Source organism: Convolutriloba macropyga, chromosome 2 (genome assembly GCF_964194025.1).
Source record: "Convolutriloba macropyga chromosome 2, txConMacr16.3, whole genome shotgun sequence".
NCBI lineage: Eukaryota > Metazoa > Xenacoelomorpha > Acoela > Convolutidae > Convolutriloba > Convolutriloba macropyga.
In genome coordinates this window covers 6,916,538-6,943,000 of record NC_134469.1, presented here as the reverse complement: position 1 = coordinate 6,943,000, position 26,463 = coordinate 6,916,538, and the positions used below count along the sequence as shown (strand labels likewise).

At 37.6% G+C, this 26,463-nt stretch overlaps 1 protein-coding gene across 1 annotated transcript in view; it reads left to right on the top strand.

Moving 5' to 3' along the window:
- LOC142356050 (calcium-activated potassium channel subunit alpha-1-like) overlaps positions 1-26,463 on the top strand; it is a 110,405-nt gene that overhangs the window by 37,458 nt on the left and 46,484 nt on the right. Inside the window, exons 8-9 of the mRNA XM_075408031.1 lie at positions 4,374-4,465; positions 13,566-13,782. Of these exons, the coding sequence (XP_075264146.1) occupies positions 4,374-4,465; positions 13,566-13,782 (309 nt within the window). The remainder of the gene's footprint in view (positions 1-4,373; positions 4,466-13,565; positions 13,783-26,463) is intronic.

The window sequence follows — 26,463 nt, the reverse complement described above, 5'->3', positions numbered from 1 at the left end:
CGGCATTTAAAAGCAGTTTTTTCCATTTTTTGATGGTTATGAGGTTTGATTATTATATTGTATTAGTTTTAGGCTTGTTGTGATAGGAATTGAAAGTTTCAAGTAGTTAATTAGAGTTTAATGATAATTTGTATGTTTTTGATCAGTTTTGCTGATTTTTAGACGAAATTTAATGATTTTATGCCTATTTTTTTGTTGTAATGCTTTAAGTGGGATTTTAATAGAAGCTTGTTACTTACGAAATATTCAGATACCAATTGACTTAAGTTTTCTTGGTATAAAATATGTTTTTTTTTAGTGAAATTGACAGAAAAACAGAAATTTTGAACCAATTTTCTTATTTTTTTTGCAGTTTTTCTTTTTTTTCTTAAATCTTAGACAAGTTTCTTAGCCTATTATGACTTGCCCATTATGTTGCGGGGTTTTCATTGCTCTAATTGCAGAGGAACTTTACTCGGCTCTATGTTTCCTTGTACTTTTTTTAAAAAAAACTCATTTAGTTTTTCTATTTTTAATAGCCGCCCTCATCTTCTCAGACGGCTATTATTGCGCTCGTATTTTTTTTTACTTCGTCAAACTTTTTTTCGCTTTACCATTTTGCCGCTTTTTCGAAATTTTGCGTGAAATCTTTTTGACTTCTCTAGGCTAGTTTCTCTCTTCTCTCATTCTGCTAAAAGTGAATTTGAACATCAGTTGCTAAGCAAAGCAATTCAAAATAAACAGAGTCGGTATAAAAAATTGAAGTCAGAAATAGAAACGGGATAAACCCATAAAGCCCAACTTTAGATGCCGCTATTTGAACGTCGTTCCTATAAGTCTTAGTTACCACCTCTAATGCTTATTGGTGTTGATAGTAGCCACTGTAGCCTCTCTCTAAGAAACAGAAGTATGTTCAACTACGAAATGCCATCAAAATAAATCGGACTTAAAAAATCTTTTTGTACAAAAATCTTTTTTTTCAATATATTCTATTCGTTCAATCCCAATCATGCTTATTGGAATCAACGGCGGCTATTTTCCGGCAATCTGCCGGGTATGTTTTTTGTTCAATTTGTTTTTGAATGCGGTTTCTATTCTTCCTTATTTTTTATGGCATTTGTGGAGTTTCAGGGTTCACAATAGTTGTTCTATTTGTTTTGTCAAAAGTATGGACAATTTTCTCCTTCGATTCATTTCCGGAATTCTTCCGGCTATTTTTTTTAAGATCTGTTCACACATTCATGATTTTTGAAGTCAAATTGGAGTAGTGATTTTGGTCACGCTGAAACAGGAAGTGAGCGAAAAAGCGAGTGGTTTTGCGGCGTGAAATTTTTTCGCTCTAATTTTAAAGGAAAGTGAGAAAACGGTGCTATAACAAAAATTCGCTTTCTCGCTAGTGGTTTTTTGTTCACATGCGGCAATTTCACTTTGATTTTTACTGTTTTTTCGATTTTTTGGATCGGATTTTTTTCTAAATGGTTTTCCCAATCCTTTCATAGTCCGTTGTATGTGTAGTTTTCTGTTTAGTCAATAAAAATTCTTTGACTTGTCCTATGTTTTTTTTTGTTTCGTCGTCTGACGCTCTTTTTTCGTTTTTAATTTGTTCACACAGCAAAGTTAAAAAAGTCAAATTTTCTGAATGACTTCTTCCTCTCACTAACGGCATTTGCGCGCGTGACGTCATTTCTCACTCGCTTTAGCGAAAGTTTTTAGGTTTTTTGCGTGATTAGATTTTGATCATACGTGACCTCACTCAATAAAATGACTTTTGCACTTTAAAACTTAAGTTTAATTTGTATTGGTTTAAGGTCAAAGGAACTCATATGTGCAGTAGAGGTCCCTAATAAGAGGCTTCTGTGGAATGAATTTTAACAAGCTTTATTTATTTATCGCTGAATGTTTTTTAGCCTAGTTTTTTGAGCGGCGTCGATTGTTTTTTCAATTTAGATCTATCTGTTTATCTCTATTATATAGCACGCAGGTCTATTCTTTCGCAGCTATTCCGGTAATCTGCCGGCTATGTTTTTGAAATATTTTAAGCAATATGACTTTGTACAAAAAATTTGAAGTGAAAGAGAGTTAAAAAATCTTGTCTTTGAATAAAGATATATTTTGACAATCGCAGCTCATATAAAAATCCTGTGTCCAATCGTAGAACTCAATTTTTACGACTTGAAGAGGGGTTATGGTGATCTATTTTTTTAATTGGTCCAGTTGTTCTGGAACAGAACGTAAAAGCCAATGCCGCACGTGCAAAAAATGTGATTTTCTTTTGTTGAACGAAAATGGAGAGCGGAGAGAAGAGTGGTGTTTTTGTTCATACCAGCTTTCGAAAAAGAGCGAAAGAATAGATGTAAAAATTGTTGCTAAGCGAGTGAAATATTTTGATGGCGCGCGGCTTTTTCGAAGCCTTTCATAATTTTTTACTTTATCCAGCATTTTTGAGCATCTCATTTATTAGATTTCGATATGCAACTTTGAGGTATTTTTGTGATTTCGCCATTTTAGACCTCTTTTTTAACCGGTTTTTGTACTATTTTTCATGTTAGTAGTGTTTTAGATAATTGTTTTGATTGCAAATGTTTTTTATGTTCATATTTGTGGATTTTTCATTGCGTTAACATCCATTTGATTTTGTTTAGTAGAAAATAGGCTAAATTTGAACAATTTTGTTGCTAAATCTCTCTTGGAGTTTTTTGCCTCATTTTTGTGTTTTCTCAGTCTTTTAGAATAATTTCTCATATTGAAATGTTTAATTAGGCTTTGTGCTATGGTTTTGTTTTGCTAAGTGAATACAAAGGCTTGATTGTAGCACTTTTTCATGAAATAAATTAATCAGTTCAGCCGTTTTTTACTGTATAATTCTTTCTCATGTTTTAAGTGTTTCTTTGCGTTTGAGTGTCACATGGGCGCTTAATGAATAAGCGCAGTGATTGTTTGTGAAGGTGTGTTGATAACAGTTATTTAGACTTTGGATTTTTTGAGAATTCTTGAAAAATTTAACAGTTTTTTTTTTAAGTTTTTTGCTTTAATTATTTTCCGTTTGCTCGGTTTTTCTCCGTTTTCGAAATGTATCGTTGGTTTTGTTTCCCATCACTTGATTTTCGTTTGTTCAGAACAATTGAATCATACCAGACGGAATATTATGAAGACTGTTTTTGAGTCGTAACTCATAAAATGTTTCCCTGAGAAATTTTTCTCAATTTGCTTTTCTGGTATTTTCTTTCCTCAATTTGTTGTTTTAAATTGATTGATATAATAAAGATTATAGTTCTATCTGCTAGTAGTTGGCTAGGGTTAAAGTTATATTTTACTTCGAGTCCATTCGGGAGTTTTCCGGCTATGTTTTTTTTTCATTCTTTCTCCAATTCAAGCGCAAGTCACACTTAGTAATAGCTGCTGTCATGCTGTCAAAGGCTATTATTTGGATGCTCTCCTTCTTAAATTTTATTTGGACTGCTCCTTTTCCGGAAAAGTAGCTAATTATTTTCAGATTTTTTTTGCTAATTGTTGTGTGCTTTGTTTACTGTAATTCTAAAGTTGCTGGAAAAGTGTTGATGTTGAGTTCATTAGTTAACTAATTCTTTGGATTGTAATTCAGAGCTTGCCCTGGTGTATATTTTTCGTCGAGATTTTTGCCTCAACCTAATGTCACGCTCACTTCAAACCTGTTTTTTAATTCATTCATTCAATGTTGACTGAATTGTGTACATGACGTCATTTTTCGCTTCTAATGTTCAGAGTTTTTTTGTTCGATTAAGTTTTTGGTCACATGGGACTAAACTACCTCTATAAAAATTAATTTCCTCTCTTTCAAAGTAATTTGCTCACTTCATTCGAATGAGATAATGTCAATTGGATATGTTAGGTTAATTGGAGGTTATTTGTGTGCAGCTAATAGAAACAACAGGAGCTATTGGATTTTTAAAAAATCAAATTATCATATTAGCAATTAGTGAAAAAACAGAAATTTTCTGTCCTGCTGTCTTTTTTGCGATCGTTTTGAGTTTGCTGGTCTACAATACTGTTACTGCCATTTTTTACTACCTTCCAGCTGTGTTATATTGAATATTTTAAGTATTTTGCAAGACAGATAAATATTTTTTAAGTTTTTGATAAAGAGTTTCTTGTTGCTTTTTGCCATTATTGTGTCAGAATATTGTTTTCAATATAAATAAAAATTTCTATATTTTATAAAAATTTTAACAAATTGATTTGATTTTCCAATTTTTCTGGGAAGACCGTTCTTTTCAATTTTGTGAGTTTTCAAGTTTTTGCTCGGTTTCTATTGTAAGCTTTTAGATTGATTGTTTCTTATTTATGACTTGTTATCTATGCGAAGAAAGATCTTGACTGGTTACAACAGATAAAAGTGAAAAATTGTATTACTTTAGGCTACATTCGCCAGTTATGTCCCTGAGATTGTGGAGCTTGTCTCAAATAGGAAGAAGTATGGCGGATCTTACAACCAAGAACGTGGAAGAAAGTTAGTGACCCAATTTATCACCTGAAAACTTTCTCGAAACACTAAGTATTTCTATTTTGCATGTTGATTATTAATTGTACCAATTATGTAAGGTATCAAGTTCGGGGTGAATTGATAGAGGGGCGAAATGATAGGGGTAAAAAACAGTAAACCCTAGCCTCTGCTAGTAAGGATCATTAGAGTATAAAATAGTTGTTATAGTTGTCTGTTATATGAGACGGCTGACAGGCTAGGTTTCAAATTTTAAAACGCAGCACTTTTGCTCGATGAGATATTTTAGACACAATATAATTATCCTTCAAATCCTTGAGTGTTTGTTTCATAATGCAACTCATAAGTACCTGTAAAATTTTCCTGTTTGAAAGAATGTGACACTAATATGTTGAAATTGTCACCACTAGCCCATTACCATTTACTTGCCTATGACGCGGTGCCTTGAAAATTTCATGTTCTATATACGTAAAGCGAGCTATAATTTTGCAACATTTTGGTGCTGTTTTGAAAGGGAACGAGGCTATTTTGATTCCTGCTGACAGACGGAATTTTGAATATATGTACTTCAAAATTGGTAAAAATTGATTTATGTGAAGGCATTGGAAATAATAAATTTCGGAAGACATTTTAGTGATAAAACTCCTTTTTGATTACTTTAATATTAGCTTTTGATCATACTTAAGCTTGGGCATTCTTTGTGTTATGATTTGAGGCAAGATTATTTTCGGGTCTTTAAAATTTGCTTAATGTGGTAGAAAACCTAATGGATATTTTGTTTTGGAAGTTAACCATCTTTTAGATGACAGAATGTAAAAACAATAGGGTCTTTAGCAACTGTTAAGGAGTGAATGTTATCCTAGTTATGCTTCGATAAGTTGATCTCCCTAATTTATAACTTGAATCTTTAGTCTCAAACTGAGAGAGGATAATGCCCCTAACTGAGAGACATACAGCTGTAATAACAGTTATAACTCTGGTTAATAAGTTATAACTCTAGTTACTGTTTGGAACGAAGCTTTAGTTTTACCTACTGTTGGTACTAGAAATTGGTGCATTTAGTAGGTAGACTAGTTTTGGCCTTGTAAATGTGACTAATTTGTTAGACCTTAGTTTTCCCAACTAACCAAGTGAGAGAGCGAAATACTCCCAGATTTGACCAGGAGTTTAAGAAAGTTTACCAGGTAACTTAAATTATAAATTGGAGAGTTATAACCCTGCGTGTTTTAAGTTAGTTATGAAGTGTGGGTGGTGGCGGTGGCTAGTTAACGCGCGACACGATACACGTCTCTGTTAGCTCAATGTTGTCATGTTTTGAAACAAATTTTATGACGTCACGAAACAAGTTTGAATGATTGGCGAGAAGAGTTTGAGCGAGTAGGTGAAATAATGATTTATGCTTATGCATGTGTAGATACGCTGGTCAAGTATCTGTTAGTTTTTGATTCCATAGCTGAGGGGGAATCAAATTGAGGGATATGGCTAAGTGGGATTGGATCAAAGTTGGATTTCGACTGGACGCGCTCCCGGTCCCATTTTGTCGAAAGAAGCTGATATAGTTGACGTATTTTGCAGAAGTAGTTTGTAGCTAATGGAAGCTAGCATTGCTGGAGGTGGTGGTGGTGGTTGTGGTTACTTAGGGTGGTTAGTTCGTTAGTTGGAAAAGTGTATTGATATTAATCTGAGTTGAGGCAGGCCAGCTTTGAAATGAGTTTGCATAGTTCTGACGTCCCTCGGCGACTTTGGCTCAAACATTTCCCCTTTTCTCCCCTCTTGTTGTCTAATACTTTGTTGTATACAATAACTATCTATCCCACACAGTAGCTTACTGGTTCTCTCTCTATCTTGACTTGAGAGTATTTGTTGCTAGATTTGTCTGTTTGTAGCGACCAGGCCAAAACATGCTCTCTTGTCCGCCGGATTAAGCTACTAAAACAAATGAGTTTTAACAGAACATTCTTTTTAACTGCCTTTCTTTGTTCCAGACAAAAACGTCACAATATCTTGAGGGAAGGAGCTAATATTAATTAAGTAATTTGTTTTTGTTTGCTCAAGTTCCAAAAATATATTTATTTGGTTTTCATATTCATGCTTAGGATTTCCATTTGAAAATTTCCTAGAAATATGTTCGACACAAATTCAAAAAGAAACGCGCTTGTGTGACACAATTGTAAGCAATCTAAATTGCTGGCAATTGTAAAAAATCAAATCTTGGGAAATATAGAATTAATTGTTTTAAATTGATAACAAAAATATGGTATTCATGAATTCTGTTGGGTTCGGTGAGAGCAAATCTGACCTTTTTTGCAACAGTTGCGCAAAATTTTATCCGCAGTTAAAACATTTAGATTGAGAGTAATATGAGGAGTATAAATTGTGGAATTTACATTTGGCCCGATTCTGTTAAATTGCAACCTATGCACGTGCTCAAATGATTTAGTACTGCAAAGTCTTAATAGGTAACACAAGAATTGCCAAAACAGATTTGTGAGAGGGCAATCTGAATCCAGGTCAGGCAAGTGTGAATATTCAACCAATTTTCGTGAATGATTTCGATCACATAAGTTCTTTGCTGATAGTCACGTGAACTCATTGGAGCCTAAAATCTAGAGAAGCATTAGCTTAGTCAGGCGGAGTAATAAGATGGGTTTGTTTTGGTAAAAAAATATCCAAAAATGAATAATAGATTATAAAGATCGAAAACTCAAGGACGCCACCCTTATTAGAAAAATATTGCTTCCAGTAGCTCGAATTCTCTAAAACACGTGAAATTTGGTATTCATAATTGGTATTGAAGTTTACAATTCAACTTTAAAAGATGAATGTGATTTACCTAAACTGGAAGGGTGAATTTTCTTTGCATTGGTATTTTTCTTGTTTGCATAACTATTTTGTGACTAATAAGTCTTTCACTGGGCCAGCTATTTTGCCGTTATTAAACGAGCAAAATTTTCATCTATTGCTCGTTTTCGTTCACGAAAATAAGATCGTTCACTTATTTATCTGTAATGATTTGACTTTATTTAATAGCCGCTTATATCTGCTCAAATTGTCATTATTTAGGCGCTCTCCTTTTTTCCTTTTAAATTAATTTTACATTTCGTTTACGTTATTTGTTTTTACAGAAGTCACAATTTTCTCGTACACAACTCACAATTTTGACCTTGATGACTGCTGACTTAATGTAATGAATGCCGTCAAAATCAAACGAACAAATTCAAAAGAAACAGGATAAACCGATATACGCCCGTCATTAAGTGATTTAATTAGCTATCAAAGTTCATTTGAGCGAATACTAATTGGTATCAGTATTTAAGTTTATAGCTTCAACGTTTTAAGCTCTGTAAAATTGTGTCATCTAACTAAAGGTGTTCACCAAATTCGAGTCAGTTTTTCAAATCCCAATTTCCGCCAGCGGTGGCTATTTGCCGGCTCGTTTAGAGAAAATTTTTAGTGGTTTTAGCTAAGCATAGCTATTACCTATCTATATTGCGGTGATCTTGTTTTTGTTTTGTCGTCTGACTCTCTTTTTGTTTTACATTTTTTCAGGCCGAGAACTTCAAAAGGCAGTTGCTGATTTTTTCACGCCTCTATTTCTCTGTTCTTTTGCTCTTTTTGTGTACGTGATGTCATTTTTTAAACATTTTTTAGGTGGTGGGTTTTAAGCGGAACTGCGATAAAAATTTTTGAAGGTCAGTTGAGATCACGCTAACGCCTTTGAAGGTCAATATAGGGCTTCTATATTATGATCAAAAGAGCAACGTTCGAAAACAGTCGCTTACTAATTCATGATTTGAATTGAAACTATTGCACTGCTTACGTAAAAATCATGGCCAAATTCGCGTTCGAATCTGAAATTTGTTCAATTACTGACGAAAAAATGCGAAACATTCTTACTTATTTCCATAAAAAACTTATTGAAAAAGACGACCAAATAGTTTCTCTGACTAACCAAGTTACCGAACTGGAATCCAGAGTGATTCAATTGGAGCGGTATAGTTCCAAAGACACAATTATTATAAATAACCCCCCTCTGCAACCTGGTAACGCCAACATAACGGATCAAATTCTATTTTTCTTTAACAAATGCTTGAATTATTCGATGTCTCCGGACGCAATCAAAGCCTGTCATCCCTTGGGTATTTGGAAAGGTAACACCCCCCCCCCCTGCGGTAATTGTCAAGTTTATTTACTACAACGATAAAATTGAATTATACAATCGTCGACCAATGCTCGCAAATTTTGGGAACCCACTAAATGGTAAACCCGTATATATGAAAGAACGTCTCCCCCAACATGATTTGGCTATTCAAAAGCGCGCTAACGAGCTGGATTTGGTCACCACGACCTACAACTGTAGAGTAAAACTGTTTTTAAAAACTGAGAATGGGCGTGTAACACAGCCTGTTGATAGTGTTAAAGCAGTTGAATATCTTGAATCACGGGCAATCAAGAAAATATCTCCTAATCAACGCAACCAAGCCAACAACTGGAATACTAACCAATTGTCAAATCAGCGACGAAACAAACGACCTGGCGATGTAATTGAAATTGATAATTATGACGATATTTATCATATGGGAGCAACACCAGCTGGAAAAAAACTTAATGACAACAATACTCCACCCAATAGATGATTGTCCAAACATTAAATAACGCGGCTTAAAAAACAGGCGCAGTGTACACTTCCTTTTCGACTTCGTGTTTTCGTAACAGTTTTAATATCAAGTAATTGGATAATCATCTGTTACTTGGAAATGGATAAACACTCGAAAACGCTTTTGTTTATAAACGTGCAATCCCTAAGATCCCATCATGACCAACTGTGCTGTCAACTAGAAACCCTCAAAACCAAACCAGCTGTAATAGCTGTATGCGAAACCTGGCTCACTGATAACGATCCCATATATATGTATTTCATAACAGGGTATCAACCATTGATAGTAAAAATAGAAACGACAAAAAAGGAGGAGGCGTTGGCTTTTTTGTACAAGAAGATTGTAAGCTAATTTCTAATTTCTTTTTTGAAGAAAATCTGGAACATCTACTCCTATCCATAGAGAGCGGAAAAAAGCGAATAAATTTCTGTGTTCTATACAGGCCTCCCTCGGAAAAAATTCAATTTCCTTGAGACTTTTGAAAGTTTATTGTTCAAAATAAACGCGATGAAAGAGGAAACTATTATTTGTGGTGACTTTAATATTGATATCTCTGATGCATATCATCAACAGTACCAAAACTTGATCAATTCATTTAATTATGAAATGCAAAACGCAGAACCTACAAGAGTAACTAAGTTCACGAGCAAATGTATCGATCATATTTTGTCAAAACAATCGAAAGAAGTATCAACCCTGAAATGGTCTTTCAGCGATCATTACGCTCTAATTTATGAATTTGATTTTTCAGTCTCTAGCTCTCAATCTAATGAATTTTATTACAGTCGTGATTTTAAATTTTTTGAGAATGAACAGAATTATTTGAATTTCCTCTTCATTCTCCAACATAGATTAAACAAGATGAATAATTATGATCTTGAAAGTTCATGGTGTGAACTAAGTTCAATCATTCTACAAATTTTTGATGATAAATGTCCAATTACGAAGAAGAAAATTTTCAAAAACAGTTGGATGACAAACAGGTTAAAGAATCTCATTAGCAAGAGAGATCGGGCACATGATACACTAATATCTCACCCAAATAATAAAAATGAAGTCCGGTTCAAGCAATTACGTAATTTAGTAACAAATGAAGTTCGAAATGCTCGCAAACAACACTATGATCAAAAACTGACTTTATCAGGTAGTCCAGCACAACAATTTAAAGTGTTCAAAGAATTCCTAGGGCAAAGAAAAAAATCAGTAAAAGACATTGTTGTGGAAGAATTTAATCACTTTTTTTATCAACGTAGGGAAGAAAGTGAGTAACACAAATTTTCACAATGTAGACAGTGAGCCAGGTTTACCATGTCACGACAGAACTTTTTTCTTATTTCCGGTCAACACTATCGAAATATTCAACATAATAAGTTCATTAGAAAACAAAAGCACAGCGGGTCATGATGGAATTAGTAATAAACTTTTAAAACTTGTAGCTTCTGTAGTTAGCTATCATGTGGCTAAGCTGATAAATAGGAGCACTCAAGAAGGGTTTTTTCCGGTTTGTCTTAAAACAGCTAAGGTAATTCCTCTACATAAAAATGGAAGTTGTGAAAACCCTTCAAACTATCGACCAATTAGTCTATTGTCATCCCTAAGCAAAGTGTTTGAAAAAGTCTTGAATACAAGAATGGTTGAATTCCTCGAAAAACATCAACTTCTCTCAAACGAACAGTTCGGTTTCCGGCCAAAACGCTCATGCACACAAGCTGTCGCATCAGTTACAGAACTGATGCGAAATGTTATTGACTCACAAAAAATGGGTTTCGCTTGCTTCATTGACTTTCAAAAGGCATTTGACACAATTGATCATTCACTTCTGATAAAAAAATTACAAAATCTAGGCTTTCGAGGAAAAATTAGTACACTCATTGCTTCATTCCTGTCAGATAGAAAACAATTTGTAGTCCACCGATCAAAAGTGTCGAAAAAAATGGAAATTAATGTAGGTGTTCCACAGGGATCAATTTTGGGCCCGTTGCTGTTTCTTTTGTTTATCAATGATCTGCCTCAAATTGTTCAAGATAATTCAAAAATAGCACTTTTTGCAGACGACACAACAATTTTAACAACAGGCAATAATTTGGAAATTGAGGAAAAGCTCAATAATGACTTGAAAAAGATTGAAAATTGGTCCTCAAGAAACAAACTTGTCATTAACAGTAAGAAATGTAAAATTGTTGGTTTTGGCCGGAATGTAGAAAAATCAAAAAATCTGCCATCAGGCGAAGTGCTTGAAGAAGTAAATTCATTCAAATATCTAGGAGTGTTCATAGATAAGCATCTCAATTTTGATCTACACATTGAATATGTTGGCAAAAAATTAGCAAAATTCAATCGAATGCTGTTCCGAGCAAGAAACTTTTTTACGAAAACTTTTTTATTACAAATGTATAATAGTTATGCCAAACCAATGATATCGTACGGCATTTTAGCTTACGGTTCCGCAAAAAAACAAAACTCAGTTCGATTTTCTGTCTACAAAAACGCATTTTAAAGACTATCTTTTTCAAAAAGAGAGGAGACCATGTATGCTATCTTTTCAAGCGTTACAACGTGCTGTCAGTTTTTGACTTATATTTTGACGCTCTTGTAAAAGAGATCCTGGATCAGATTGCAAAAGTTTCTCCTTTGAATTTTCTTGATATTGACAGTAACAGGCCGAACACGCGGGCATCCATTAAGTCACTCATCCCTTTACCAAAATTTAAAACACAGACTCAGAAGAAATCCTTGAGATTTTCAATAATAAAAATGTTCAACTACCTTGCTAAAGAAAGTCTATTACCCAAACAAGTATCTAAAGAACAGATTTTTTCGATTCGAACTAAACTTAGGGCATATTATTTGGATAATAAAGATGTTTTCGATTTGTTTTTTTAGGTATTGCACGTTTTTTCTCTGGGCACCTTTTGTAGAGTCATTTGACTCGTATGGTGTCCAAGGTGGTAATTTGATTAAACTTAATATTCTGTATAAAATGCTCTGTATCATCTACCATCTGAATTTAAATCAAATCAAATCAAATGATCAATTTTGAGAAAGCAAACCAAAAGGCGACCAAAATAAAATAAAGAATTTGAGTTTATATTTTGAAAACGTTTGAATCTTTAAAATGGTCGCAACTGCATCAATTTAGTTCTGTGTCTGTTGCTATGTATACACTGCTTTCGGCAAGCTGCTGGCTAGGCTTTTTTTGAGAGTGTGCCAAAGAGCAATTCATCCAACTTAGTCGATTTCCGTTTCTTTTTACTGCATTGTTTTGAATTGCTCATAATTGAAGTTTGTGGCAAGTATTGGGGCCTTTTTCGCTTGATCAATTGTTCGTCTGGCGCTTTGACTTTCCGATGTCAAACACAAGATAGACTTTAATAATGTAGTCTGATAGCAGTAAACGTCTGTCCAGTGCTCTTAGAGCTCTAGAAGTCGCTACATATGCGTTTCACCGAAAATCCCGAGGAAGTATAGTTCATTATCTGAAGGTTAATCTGAGTTGACCTGCAAGTAATCCCCCGATCACCCAATCAGTGAGGCTCTTCCAGATTAAACTTAACCTAGCTACTATCAAAGCCAACCCCTTGTCGTGAGGTATTCGTCCGCTGTTAGCTGGTTATGTTTACGAAACGAGGTCTTTAATTATTTGCGATTTGTAAAATTGTTTAGTTTTTTTTTGTTTTTCGTTTCCTTTAAAAATGATCTAATATAAGTACGGATGGCTATTGAACTCAGTAATTAAATAAGATAGTTTGCTATTGCTAAAAATCAATTTAGGTTTTGATTTTTATGTTCTGAAGTTATAATTGCGCTCAAACGAAAATTGTAGCGGTGATATTAGTTCTGTTGGTCTTCTTGTTCGTTACAATTTCTCGTATTACCAACTTTTATGCAATTTCTTCTACTACTGATCTTTTTACGAGCCAAATAGGAGTATCGGTATTCTACATGATTTTTTTAAGCTACAGATCTGTTTTCAAACATTTTTTATGCACTTTCCTCCCCCACTCCCTCGACCTCATTCCACCCGTAACCCAGCGCGCTCGATCCTCCCAGCTCTCACTCCGTACCCCAAGCTGAGCCCTCTACTCTTTAGTGAAGCTAAAGCTAGCCTCCCTAACCTGCAGGTACTGACGAAGCCAGCTGCTCGCTCGCCAGTTTTTGAGAGCAATTCGCCCGAATTTAGTCTGTTGCTTTTTTTAAAAAAATTCACGCCTGCTGTACGAACGTAATGTGTTTTTGCTGATATTTTGATATATTTAAGTTAAATGCAAGGCTTTTAAATCTAAGGAATTAGTTTTATCATAATTTTCGATGACAGTCGAAAACTGAGGAGATTCAAAACGTGTAAGTTGATGCAAAATCTTGTAACAATGTATTTTTGCACAATTTTGAGTTCTTCAATTATTAGAGGTGCTTTTTTGGTTCGGCAGTTGAGTGTGTGTTCATTTGTTTAGACACATAGTGGTTTGTGGCCACATAAACTACGAGTCGGTGTCCTCCTTCATCAAGGACTTCCTCCACGAGGACAGAGACGACGTGGATGTCGTCATCGTGTTCATCCACCAGTCAGCTCCAGATCTGGACCTGCAGGCCCTCTTCAAGCGCCACTTCACACAGATGGAGTTCTTCCAGGGCTCTGTCATGAACACAAAGGACCTAGAACGCGTCAAGGTTTGTTAGCTAAAACGTAACATTAAATTGCACACATTAGAAATGTCACATCAGGAAGCAAAAGTTTTCCAATTTTTTTCCTCCACGGTTTTTACGACTCGAAGAGGAGTATTGGTATTCTACAGGTTTTTACGACTCGAAGAGGAGTATTGAGATTCTACAGCTTTTTAAGCTGAAGTAATGGCTTGAAATTTGACTTTTGTTGTCGAGCATTGACTTCTGTTTTAGAACGATGACTTCTTTTTTCGAACAATGGACTTTAAAAAATATGTTTAATTGTTGTGTATAGTTATTGAGAGCCGCGTCAGCAATTCCAGGCGGCTATTATTGCGCTCCTATTTTTTTTTATCGTCTAACAGATTTTTGTTTCGTCTTACGCTGACTTCTTGGAGTTGACTTTTTCATTGACTTCGGTGACTTCTACTGCTTTGCAGTTAAAATTTGTGTTCGTGACGTCATTTCTGCTTTTATGTCAATTGCGTGGTCAATTTTTTAGGTCAATTTAGGCCAATTAAAGGTCAATAGTGTGCATCTAAGTAGTGCCAAACTTATATGCCCTAATTCCTGAGTAATAGAGTCTTGAGTTATAATATCGAATATTAATTTCGAAAAAACTCCTTTAGGGCTTTTTTCTTGTAGAGCAAATGTGTCCGAATAAAAATGACAGTCCGAATCTAACCCAAGAAGTCTAGTGGTCGATTAAAAAGCTGGTGGTCGATCTGTCAATCTTATTTCTTTAGTTGTTTCAACCTATCTAAACTACCCTCCTCCCCCAACTAGACCCCCACACCTACCCCACTCCCACACTTACACGTACCCTCCCCCCCCCCACAACTACCCCCCCCCCAACTACCCCCTCCTACCTAACAACATTTCTCACTAAAATTGATTTTTCAAAACAATAATGCTTTTCTATTTCTTTTTTCATATTTCTGAAATAGGTAGGGTTAGATAAAGAAATAGAAAAGCACTATTGTTTTGAAAAATCAATTTTAGTGAGAAATGTTGTTAGGTAGGAGGGGGTAGTTGTGGGGGGGAGGGTACGTGTAAGTGTTGGAGTGGGGTAGGTGTGGGGGTCTAGTTGGGGGAGGAGGGTAGTTTAGATAGGTTGAAACAACTAAAGAAATAAGATTGACAGATCGACCACCAGCTTTTTAATCGACCACTAGACTTCTTGGGTTAGATTCGGACTGTCAGTTTTATTCGGACACATTTGCTCTACAAGAAAAAAGCCCTAAAGGAGTTTTTTCGAAATTAATATTCGATATTATAACTCAAGACTCTATTTCTGAAATATTTCTGAAATAGGTAGGGTTAGATAAGAGTTTTTTTGCACGACTCTTTGAGTCGTTTCCGGTATTCTACCGGCTATGTTTTGTTGAGTTGAGCACAATATACCAGTTACTGCCTGTGAAGAGAAACAAAAGCCTGTCTTGTTTTAACTTTTTCAACACCACTACGACAGAATAGTTTATAGTCCATTGTTCTTCGTATCCTAGTCGAGGTGGGTAACGCACGTTGGGGTGCAACTTATATAGCTCTGCTGGCCTCGTCGTAGCAATTAATAACTGCTCAAATAAAGTAGGAATTATATTACTTTTACTTATCGTCGGATCTTCTGACTAATTGACTTTTCGTCATCAAGCAAGGGTTAAATAGGTAAGGCCCGGAGAGCATTAAGTTATCATGAACTTTACTAGTCACTAAGTGTAAAAATCACCGTTTTTTTGGAGTAATTATTGATTGTGTAAAATGTAGTTCTTGAAGTTAAGTCTTGTTGTGTTGTAAAATTAACAGGAATAAAATCTTTAAACCCTTTTGGTAGTACTGCAGACGTTTTTATTGATACCACACCGTTGGTCGTTTTAACGCAGAGCGTCCGAACTTAGTTGTTCATGTTTAATTGCTCAGAAATGACGTTTGTAGCAATTATATTAGTCCTGCTGGTCTTTTTTTATGCGATTTTTCGCTTGACCGATTTTTCGTCTGACCCATTTGACCTTTCGTCCTCAAAAACGGGATAAACAGGTAGCGCCCAGCGGGCATTAGGTGCTCTTAGAGCCATTCAGCTCACTAGTTTTCAAGTATGCGATTCACAGAATCTGTTTTGAGGCCTATACTTATGGTGCAAAGGGCGGTTCTTAGAGATTGACACCCCCCCTCCCCCCCCCCCCCCCTACTGTTGCCACCCAATCAGCCCTCCGATGCACCCCCCCCGCGCTGCTTTCACTTACGCCCCCTTCAATTAAGCTAAAGCTAGCGTCACTAAACCGTGCCCAGCTTTTGTTGTCGTTCTGGGTCAGCTTAACTTCCTGTTGGATTATTTCCCCATAATTGCTGTAATAGATTCAATCAATAGTTTTCGAGAAGCGCAAATTTTTTGTAAACTTTTAAAAGTTAAATTAGTTTTTGGGACGAGTTTTTATTGGAATTTAATGCGATGATTTGAAGACAAATAAACTTAACTCTGGCTAATTGAAGGTTATTGCCAGGCACCTTTACGTTACCTAAGATTAAATTTTAAAATCTTTAAAAAATAGAGCGAACTTTTTTATTGGTTCCACGGGTATCTTTCTTTTTGGTGTAATGACCAAGGAAGTTACAAAGTCTACTGAACGTCTACAAATTTATCCCAGAGGCTTTCTGGCAGTCTTCAAGCTAAATATTTGCTGGCAACTTTTTAAAACTTAGAATACCCGTTTAACGGTAAATTTTTTTTATATTTGCTATTGGCTCAAATGCGCCTTTTCAGGAATCGAACAAAAGTTCATTGAAGCTAAATTTCAACATAAGGTTATGAGGAATCGAAGCTATTTTTTGTAGATGTTTTTTTGTCTATCGAACTGTTCGTTTTTGTTATGACCAAACTTTGTGCGCGAAAGAACTACATGCTTAACTGTTTTTTTTTGTTCTGTCATTTTAGACGGATTGATATATTATTGTAATGAATTGTGAGTGGTATCGTTAGAAATCCTGTAAAACATACAATGAGTAACTGCAACAATTTTTTGTAATTAAATCTAACTAAAATTTTTGGCGAATATTGCGTTGCGTGATTGTGATTTTTTTTTGCTTTTATTAGACGCCGCCAGCATGTCAGTGGATATTATTTAGGCTGTCTCCTTTTTTAATTTGATTTTTTATCACGTTTTTGTTTTAAATAAGTAATGATTTTCGCGTTTGAGTCGTGACTTGCTTTCACCCGTTGAATTCGGCAATGTAGTGAATGCGGTCAAGGTCAAAATGGCAAAGTTGAAAGAATCGATATAAACCGATAAAGCCTGGTCATTAAATCGTAACGCATAAGGATATCAAAGTTCATTATAGCGGTGGCTTGTCGGCATAAGTAATAAACTTAATATACGTCAGTGTAGAAGCTGAATTAAGTAGAATTATAGATTTTAACGGAAAAATTGCATGCCAAATTGGAACAATATTTGACACTTAGAGAAATCTCTTCTTTATCCTTTTCTATTTCAATCCCTGTGGGTGTCATGCGCATCAACGGCTGCTGTTTTCAGGCAATTGACGGGCTTTGTTTCGAACTTTTTCGCAAACTCTGTTCTGTTTTCCTAAAACAGATTAAATTGTGCTCAATCAGAATAGTTCTCTAATTTTTTTCACGATATAGTTATTATATATTAGTTAAATATTTCTTAGTGCAATATTTGTCAATACTTGAATTTTTTTCTCAAAGACCAGCACCAAATCAAAGCTAAAATTGCTAATAATGCGCATGAGAGCAGTACCCTAAAACTTGTTCAAACGACCTTCATAACTATTAAGAGGGCTAGTTGAACCTCTGCCATCTAGCAGAACTTTTTGGAGCCATTTTTAAAGATTTTGCTAATTTAGTCAATTTTACGCAATTTTGTTCATTTTCAGCGTCGTATATTGTTGTTAATTCTTGGGTCAAATACTTAATTGTGGTAGCTGCAAAGCGATATTGGGATATTGATGATCTGATACTGATTGGTGTTGTCTTTTTTAAGATACGTTTACATTTTTTCGGCCTTTTGATGTCAATAAGATGATATTAAATTTGAGTGCGATTTTTATAACACTGGACCGATAAATAGAGCGACAAAGTGAGTAAGTTTGAGGCTTAATTTTTTCAAACTCCGCCTGAAGTGGTGTGAAGGCCGAGCATTAATGATTTCCTCAAACATTAATTTCATTAAAACATTTTCTTTGTCGACATTTTGTTTCTAATTTTCATACATTTGTAAACGTGTAAAAAGATCCCCCAAACTTGTAAACAGGCTGACCGGGTTAAAGTCGTAACAAAACGAGGTCACTAAAACTGCTGTATACCAAAATTGCGTTTTACACCTGGTAACAACAAAGTGTTCTAAAAAATCACAGCTGCTGCCACTTATACAGAAGTGAAGTGAAAGAACTAAGACTCGTGAAATTCCGCATAGATCTGATTCCATGCACTTCAAAGCTTAATAAAAGTAAGTGTGTGTGTCACAGATTGCTGTGAACAATCAGAAAATTAAGCCTGAGCTTTGTTGTGATCACAGAAACCGGGTTCAGTTTTGTGGAAAAACAGGAACTCTAGCTTCAGCAGAACACCAGATATTTTAGTTGAAGTCAGTTTGGCTTCGAAAGAACTAAGAAAACTGTTTTCACAAGGAAATCCAGTCGGCCAAGCAATCTCACTTGAGCAGTAAAATACTGTGTCTTGCTAACGTGAAACTGGTAATTTATCTTATCGTCGACTTGGTCTTGAAAGTTTGAGTAACTTGAGAGAAAGGAAATTGAAGAACCACTGTTAGCTGAACATAAAGGTGTCAAAATTCTTCTTCTTTGACCAGACGAACGACTAAAATTAGTTCGTTGAAAGTAATAGGCGGTGAAATATAGATTTTCTGTTCACAGACTTGAGTTTTCCAAACCAAAAACCTAGATGCTACGTCGTCTCTATGGCTTCGGCCCCAGTGACTAACGAAGGACCTCTGTTTTGACCAACAGTTCAAGTCCGCTTACGGCAAAAGACGGGTTTTCCTCTGTGAATTGTGTTCTATTCTGAAACCGAATGTACCCCCTTAGATTCGTTTATAAACATAAACAGTGAGCAACCTATAGGAATACAAATTTTGGTTTTGAATAGCCCCAAACTGAATTATTAAGTTATTAACCAAAACTCAGAAATTTATTTGATTATTTAATTGGAACTTACTGAGAAGTTCCGGCAATTGGTTTGATTATTCAGCAAAGCTGAAAGATTAGTTATTTGGACTAATAAAACAACGTTTAATGCAACGGTAATTTACAGAATAGCGGATATAAAATTACAAAAGCGAACTGCACAACTTAGTATACCGACAGCTTGTAAACCGCTAATAACGAACTGGGCGGTATAAAACTTTCCTTGTTATTGATAGGAAAGCAGCCGTTACATTTGGTCCGTCGACCCGGACAGTGGAATACAAACCGCTGTCTAATCTCGAGCAAAACAAAAGACCAACGAGGCAATTCGAGTTGCACAGTCAAACGACGTTGAGGGGCCAACTTTGTCGAAAAAAAACCACGGGACAGAAAAGCGTCAAACTGCGGCGTCAAAGTAAACAAATTGTGACTCGGTCACGTAGTCACAGCAATCTTGAGAGACAAATCAAGCACTGCGCAAAGCAGATTGAGCTAAAGGAGAAAGAAGGCTGCGAACTGATCAAAAACAATGATCGGCCTAGCAAAGTTAAAACAGTATATAACCAAATTTTGCAATTCGATATCAACCTAGAGAAGCTACTTGACAAGAGGGGTGATATCTTCAACAATTTGGAATTCTACCGACGACACAAAATCCAACAACGCGAATTTTTCATCAACTGAGAAGCCGATTGGTTGCCATATATCCACGGCCAGACAAGCATGGCGGATCAGCAGAATCAGAACCCTCTCCAAAGCAGGGCTGCAGAGCCAAATGATAAAGTTCCAAGATCTATGGGAGAAACCTCCCAAGTTTCAGTTAAGAATCAACAAAAGGAAAACCAGGACAACGAGTCCAAAGCGTCTTCCGATAAAAAAGGCAAAGAAAGCAGAGAAGTTTGCAGCTCTAGACAAAGAATTTAACACCAAAATGCGTCCTAGAAAAATTGAATATGAAATGAAGCAGAAGGAGCTTGAGATGGAACTGCACCGTTTGGAAGAAGAAGGTGCGCTCAAACTGCAATACGAAAAGGAAGCCCTTGATGCCAGAGTTTCTGGTTCTGATGATGGTGCCGCGCCTAGTAAATGAAGCCGATCACCTTTCAATTGGAAAAGTCCAAGGAGCAAGACGTCTTCGGCTGGCTCGACCAATCAGATAAGTTTGCAAACTTTAAAGACTGTAGTTTTGATCATACAAAGAACGGTCACGAAAACTATCGAGTCAGTTTCGATCGAGAAAGTTTACTTAAATCCAGATCCCCAAGCGGCGAGCGTTTCAAACTCAGCCGTTTACCCGACGGGTCTTAGTGCAATGTACTAAGCAGTAGTAGTCAGCTACCAAAGTTGAAGTTAAATTCTTTCGACGGCAACCCACTCGAGTGGCCGGAATGGTCGAACATGTTTGTAGCAACAGTTCATAACCGTGCCATACCTAACTCGGAAAAAATGAACCACTTGAAAACCACTTGCTGACGGGCAAAGCAAGAGTGGCTATAGCAAGTATGGGATACTCCGGAGATCTATATGGTGAAGCTTGGGCTTTGTTGGAACGGAGGTTTGGCCGACCTTACCTAATTGTTGAAGCACAACTCAATACTTTGCGAAATCAACAGGCAATCTGAATGCATGATTCAAAAGCTTTAGTCAGTTATTCATCAACCATCAGTAACGTAGTCAGTGTTCTGAAGCACTACAAATATGAAGGCGACTTGCGATCTAGTGCAACACTGCAAATCGCGATTGAAAAGTTGCCACCTACTCTGAAGGAAAAATGGTGGTTCTATGTAGATGAAACCAATGAGGACCGACCAGATCTCTGTCTCCTAGAGAACTGGCTATCAAGAATGTCATTCGTTTACGAAGGCATGTCGCAGCCCACAGGGGAACGTAAGGAGGATCATCGACGAAATGCGAACAAAACCAAGCAGTTCTCTAAATCCTCGAATTTTAGTGCGATTTCAAACGTGAAGGAAGCGCAGGCAACGATTAGCGATCACTGCCCATTAGCCGATGGAACGCACAAAATTTGGAACTGTCCTTTGTTTAAGAACATGAACGTGAATGATCGTTATGCAGCTGTAAGGAAGCAACGCTTATGTTACGGATGTCTGGGAAAAGGACATGCAATCAAAGATTGTAAAGTCAACGCTTGTGTTATAAATGGATGTACCAAAAAGCACAACCGATTGCTACACACAGAAAACCAAATGGACGAGGGCAATCACGCAGTCAACGTAAGCGCAGCAAGAATCAGTCAAAGTAACGAAGTTACGAGTTTTCTTCAGATGGTTCCAGTCTCAATTCAGAGTGGCAGCAACACGTTAAACACATATGCTTTCCTCGATAGTGGATCAACGGTATCATTCGTCGACCGAAGCGTTAATGAGAAGTTGCGAGCCAAAGGCACCGATGTTACGCTCAACATAGCTGGCATACACGGAACGAAAGTTTTGGAGACAGAAATGGTGTCCATAAAAATAAAGGGACGGCATTCAAAAGTACAATCGATAGAAGCGTTTGTACACCCGTCAATTTCATATTGGGAACCACAAACTACGACTACCACAAGCTGAAGCAAAGCTTCAACCACTTGAACGTTCTCCCAAACAAAGTGTTCAACTTGATGGACGTCGGCGTCATTCTCGGTCAAGATGCTTACGAGCTACAGAGACCATTGGACTACAGGATAGGAACACGAAGTGAACCTTTTGCCGTTCTAACCGAATTAGGATGGGTAGTCAGTGGACCCATGTCGGGCAAGAGAAGGCAAAATGTTTGTCATTTCGCCTTACAGAAGATATGAAAGTGGCTGAGAATATCCAAAAATGGTGGGACATAGAAACTTATGCTTCCAAAATTAACGTCGTCAGTCAGTCCAAGAAGGAGCTGCAGGCACAAAAGATGCTAGAGAGTACGACAAAGTTCACAGGCGAGCGGTACGAATTGGGAATGCTTTGGAGTGAACCAGAGCTCAACCTGCCGAACAACTACAGCTCAGCATTGGGTCAGCTTCACTCACTGGAGCGAAGATTCCAAATCGCGATTGAAAAGTTGCCACCTACTCTGAAGGAAAAATGGTGGTTCTATGTAGATGAAACCAATGAGGACCGACCAGATCTCTGTCTCCTAGAGAACTGGCTATCAAGAATGTCATTCGTTTACGAAGGCATGTCGCAGCCCACAGGGGAACGTAAGGAGGATCATCGACGAAATGCGAACAAAACCAAGCAGTTCTCTAAATCCTCGAATTTTAGTGCGATTTCAAACGTGAAGGAAGAGCAGGCAACGATTAGCGATCACTGCCCATTAGCCGATGGAACGCACAAAATTTGGAACTGTCCTTTGTTTAAGAACATGAACGTGAATGATCGTTATGCAGCTGTAAGGAAGCAACGCTTATGTTACGGATGTCTGGGAAAAGGACATGCAATCAAAGATTGTAAAGTCAACGCTTGTGTTATAAATGGATGTACCAAAAAGCACAACCGATTGCTACACACAGAAAACCAAATGGACGAGGGCAATCACGCAGTCAACGTAAGCGCAGCAAGAATCAGTCAAAGTAACGAAGTTACGAGTTTTCTTCAGATGGTTCCAGTCTCAATTCAGAGTGGCAGCAACACGTTAAACGCATATGCTTTCCTCGATAGTGGATCAACGGTATCATTCGTCGACCGAAGCGTTAATGAGAAGTTGCGAGCCAAAGGCACCGATGTTACGCTCAACATAGCTGGCATACACGGAACGAAAGATTTGGAGACAGAAATGGTGTCCATAAAAATAAAGGGACGGCATTCAAAAGTACAATCGATAGAAGCGTTTGTACACCCGTCAATTTCATATTGGGAACCACAAACTACGACTACCACAAGCTGAAGCAAAGCTTCAACCACTTGAACGTTCTCCCAAACAAAGTGTTCAACTTGATGGACGTCGGCGTCATTCTCGGTCAAGATGCTTACGAGCTAAAGAGACCATTGGACTACAGGATAGGAACACGAAGTGAACCTTTTGCCGTTCTAACCGAATTAGGATGGGTAGTCAGTGGACCCATGACGGGCAAGAGAAGGCAAAATGTTTGTCATTTCGCCTTACAGAAGATATGAAAGTGGCTGAGAATATCCAAAAATGGTGGGACATAGAAACTTATGCTTCCAAAATTAACGTCGTCAGTCAGTCCAAGAAGGAGCTGCAGGCACAAAAGATGCTAGAGAGTACGACAAAGTTCACAGGCGAGCGGTACGAATTGGGAATGCTTTGGAGTGAACCAGAGCTCAACCTGCCGAACAACTACAGCTCAGCATTGGGTCAGCTTCACTCACTAGAGCGAAGATTCCAAAGGGAACCAAACCTTAAAAGTTTATATCAAAAGTAGATAGATACAGATGTAGAGAAGGGATTCGTAAAGATTTTGGACGAGTCCTATGTGAAAGGCAACTTCGGGAAAGAATGGTATTTGCCACACCATCCAGTGCTAAACGCGAACAAGCCTGGCAAAGTGAGACGTGTTTGCAATGCTGTATCAAAGTACAAAGGGGTATGCCTAAACGACAAGCTACTAACAGGGCCTGATCTACTGCATGGTTTAATTGGAACGATTTTCAGATTTCGTGAAAGACCAGTAGCCCTAACAGCAGATATCGGATCGATGTTTATACAAGTGCAAGTTCCCAAGCAGGATAGGAGTTGCTTGAGGTTTCTATGGCGCCCAAGAACTAATGAACCTGTTCAAATATACAAATATCAGCGTCACGTGTTTGGAGCTAAGAGTTCTCCAACTTGCGCAAACTATGCTCTCAAACGAGTGGGACTCGATAACGAAGAAGTGTATCCAATTGCATCAAAAGCAATACAAAACAACTTTTACATGGACGATTTCATCAAATCAGTAGAAACCCCTGAAGAGGCAATCGAAGTCTTCAGTCAGTTGCGACATCTTATTTCGCAGCATGGATTTCAACTTACACAGTGGATAAGCAACAGTCAACTTGAAATCAATCAGCAACACGAAGCAAGTCGAAGTGGAACCGATTACAGAGGGATCTTCAGTGCTTGGACTACAATGGACTGTTACTGATAATAGTCTTCAAGTCTGCTGAGGTACGAACAAGAAAGTTGAAGCCCCTATAACCCAGAGGAAAATTCTGTCACTGGTATCTTCAGTATTCGACCCGATCGGATTGTTTGCTCCGTTCAGTGTTCACATGAGACGACTTCTGAAAGGCGTCTGGACTAAGAATGGTCAAAATTGGGACAACCAAGTGGAGCCTGGTGAAGAAGCAGAGTTCCCGAGGTGGAAGGAACAACTTCCAATTGTAGCTGAAACAATCATTGGTAGACGATACTTCAACAGAGAGAGGGATAAAACCGAACTTCATGTGTTTGCTGATGCATCTGAAGACACCATGTGTGCAGTGGCCTATCTAAGATCCCAACCAAAGGAATACTCAGCCGACTTAGCATTTGTAATTAGAAAATGCAGAGTGGCACCGATGAGGAATGTTTCGATACCACGGCTGGAATTACAAGTGGCAGTCATGGCAGTACGGTTGAAGGAGCAGATAGTCAAGGAGCACAAAATGAAGATACATTGTTGCAGTTTTTGTTCGGACTCATCAACAGTACTGCAGTGGATACACAGCTCCCATCGCAAAGAACAAGTGTTTGTGGCGAATCGAGTAGCTGAGATATTGGATACAACTGATGTTTCACAGTGGAGACATGTGAGCGGTATCAACAACCCAGCGGACATTGGCACGAGAGCGATCAATATTGAAGGAGTGAGTGGCTCATTGGGCCGGCCTGGTTAAAGCGACCACAGAGTGAATGGCCAGAGCAAGTCAACCTTGTCTTTGCCTCAGATGAAGAGAAGATACCATTATCAGTCTTCATGACACAGGCTAATGAAAAGGAAGCGGTAATTCAGTGGGAACGATTCAGTAACTTTAACAGACTAGTAAATACAATGGCATACGTACGGTGAGCTTTCAGCAAATACAAACCAGCAACACTAATAGTCAGTATTGAAGAAAAAGAAAAAGCAAAAGCAATCATCTTAAAGTTATTACAGCGAGAACAGTTTGGTGAAGAGATAAAGTCTCTGAAAGTTGAAAAGTAAATCCCAAAAAAGCAAAATTCTACAATTCTCACCTTACCTGGATGAGGAAGGACTTATTCGTGCAAAAGGCAGAATAGGTAAAAGTCAATTGGGCTTTAACGCAAAACATCCAATATTGTTACATTGGAAACATCATGCAATTGAATTGTTCTTGCAAAACGAGCACAAGAAAAATCAACACGAAGGCACAGAGCATGTCAGAAACATTGTTCAGCAGAAAATGTGGATCCTAGGCATACGAAACGCCTGACGATCAATCAAGAACAAGTGTGTTACCTGCAGAAAAGGTAGAGCGCAAACGATAACACCAGTAATGGCAGATCTACCCGAAGAGCGGTTAGATGCTTCAACAGCCTTTACAAACGTTGGGGTTGACTACTTTGGCCCTTTCACTGAAAAGATTGGGCGAAGAAACGAAAAGCGATGGTGTTGTCTGTTCACATGTCTAACTGTGAGAGCGGTGCACATAGAAGTGGTACCCAAATTAGACACGGATAGCTGTCTCAATGCAATCTTGCGATTTATTGCACGAAGAGTCAAACCCAGTACAATCATCAGCGACAACGGGAAAAGCTTTGTTGGAGCTGAACGAGAGTTTGCAGAGTACGTTGCTGCATGGAACAAAGAACGAATCGAGGAACATCTAATTCAGCAAGGAATCAGATGAAAGTACAACCCACCCGCAGCACCCCACTTTGGAGGGGTATGGGAACAGTTGGTCAGAAGTTGCAAAAAGGCAATGTATATAGTCTTGGGGAACAGATCAGTCACAGAGGACGTTCTTCCAACAACGATGTGTATTGTTGAGCAAACATTGAATGCAAGACCGTTGACTCCCGTAAGTTCAGGTGTCAATGACCTAGAGGCACTGACCCCCAATCATTTCTTGCTTGGCAACAAGAATGTTTGCATACCATACCTACCATGCGCAGAAGAATTTGTCGATCACCGAAAGCTCTTTAGACAAACTCAAGCCTATGCAAATCTCATTTGGGACAGATTTCGAAAAGAGTATCTGCAAACGTTGAACAACCGGCAAAAGTGGCGATCTATAGCGAAGGAAAACCTTACAGCAGGCGATCTCGTTTGGTTGATCGAAGACAGTAACAAGCGAGGATATTATAATCTGGGTCGGGTCACGGAGACCATCGAAGGGTCCGACGGAGTGATTCGATCAGCGAAAGTTCGAACGAACGACGGAGTTTACAAGAGACCAGTGGTGAAGCTAGCTCCTTTGTTACCAAGCAGTAAAGATGTTTTCGTGATGGAAAACAGGGCCGGCGATGTGAAGGCCGAGCATGAATGATTTCCTCAAACATTAATTTCATTAAAACAATTTCTATGTCGACATATTTTGTTTCTAATTTTCATACATTTGTAAACGTGTAAAAAGATCCCCCAAACGTGTA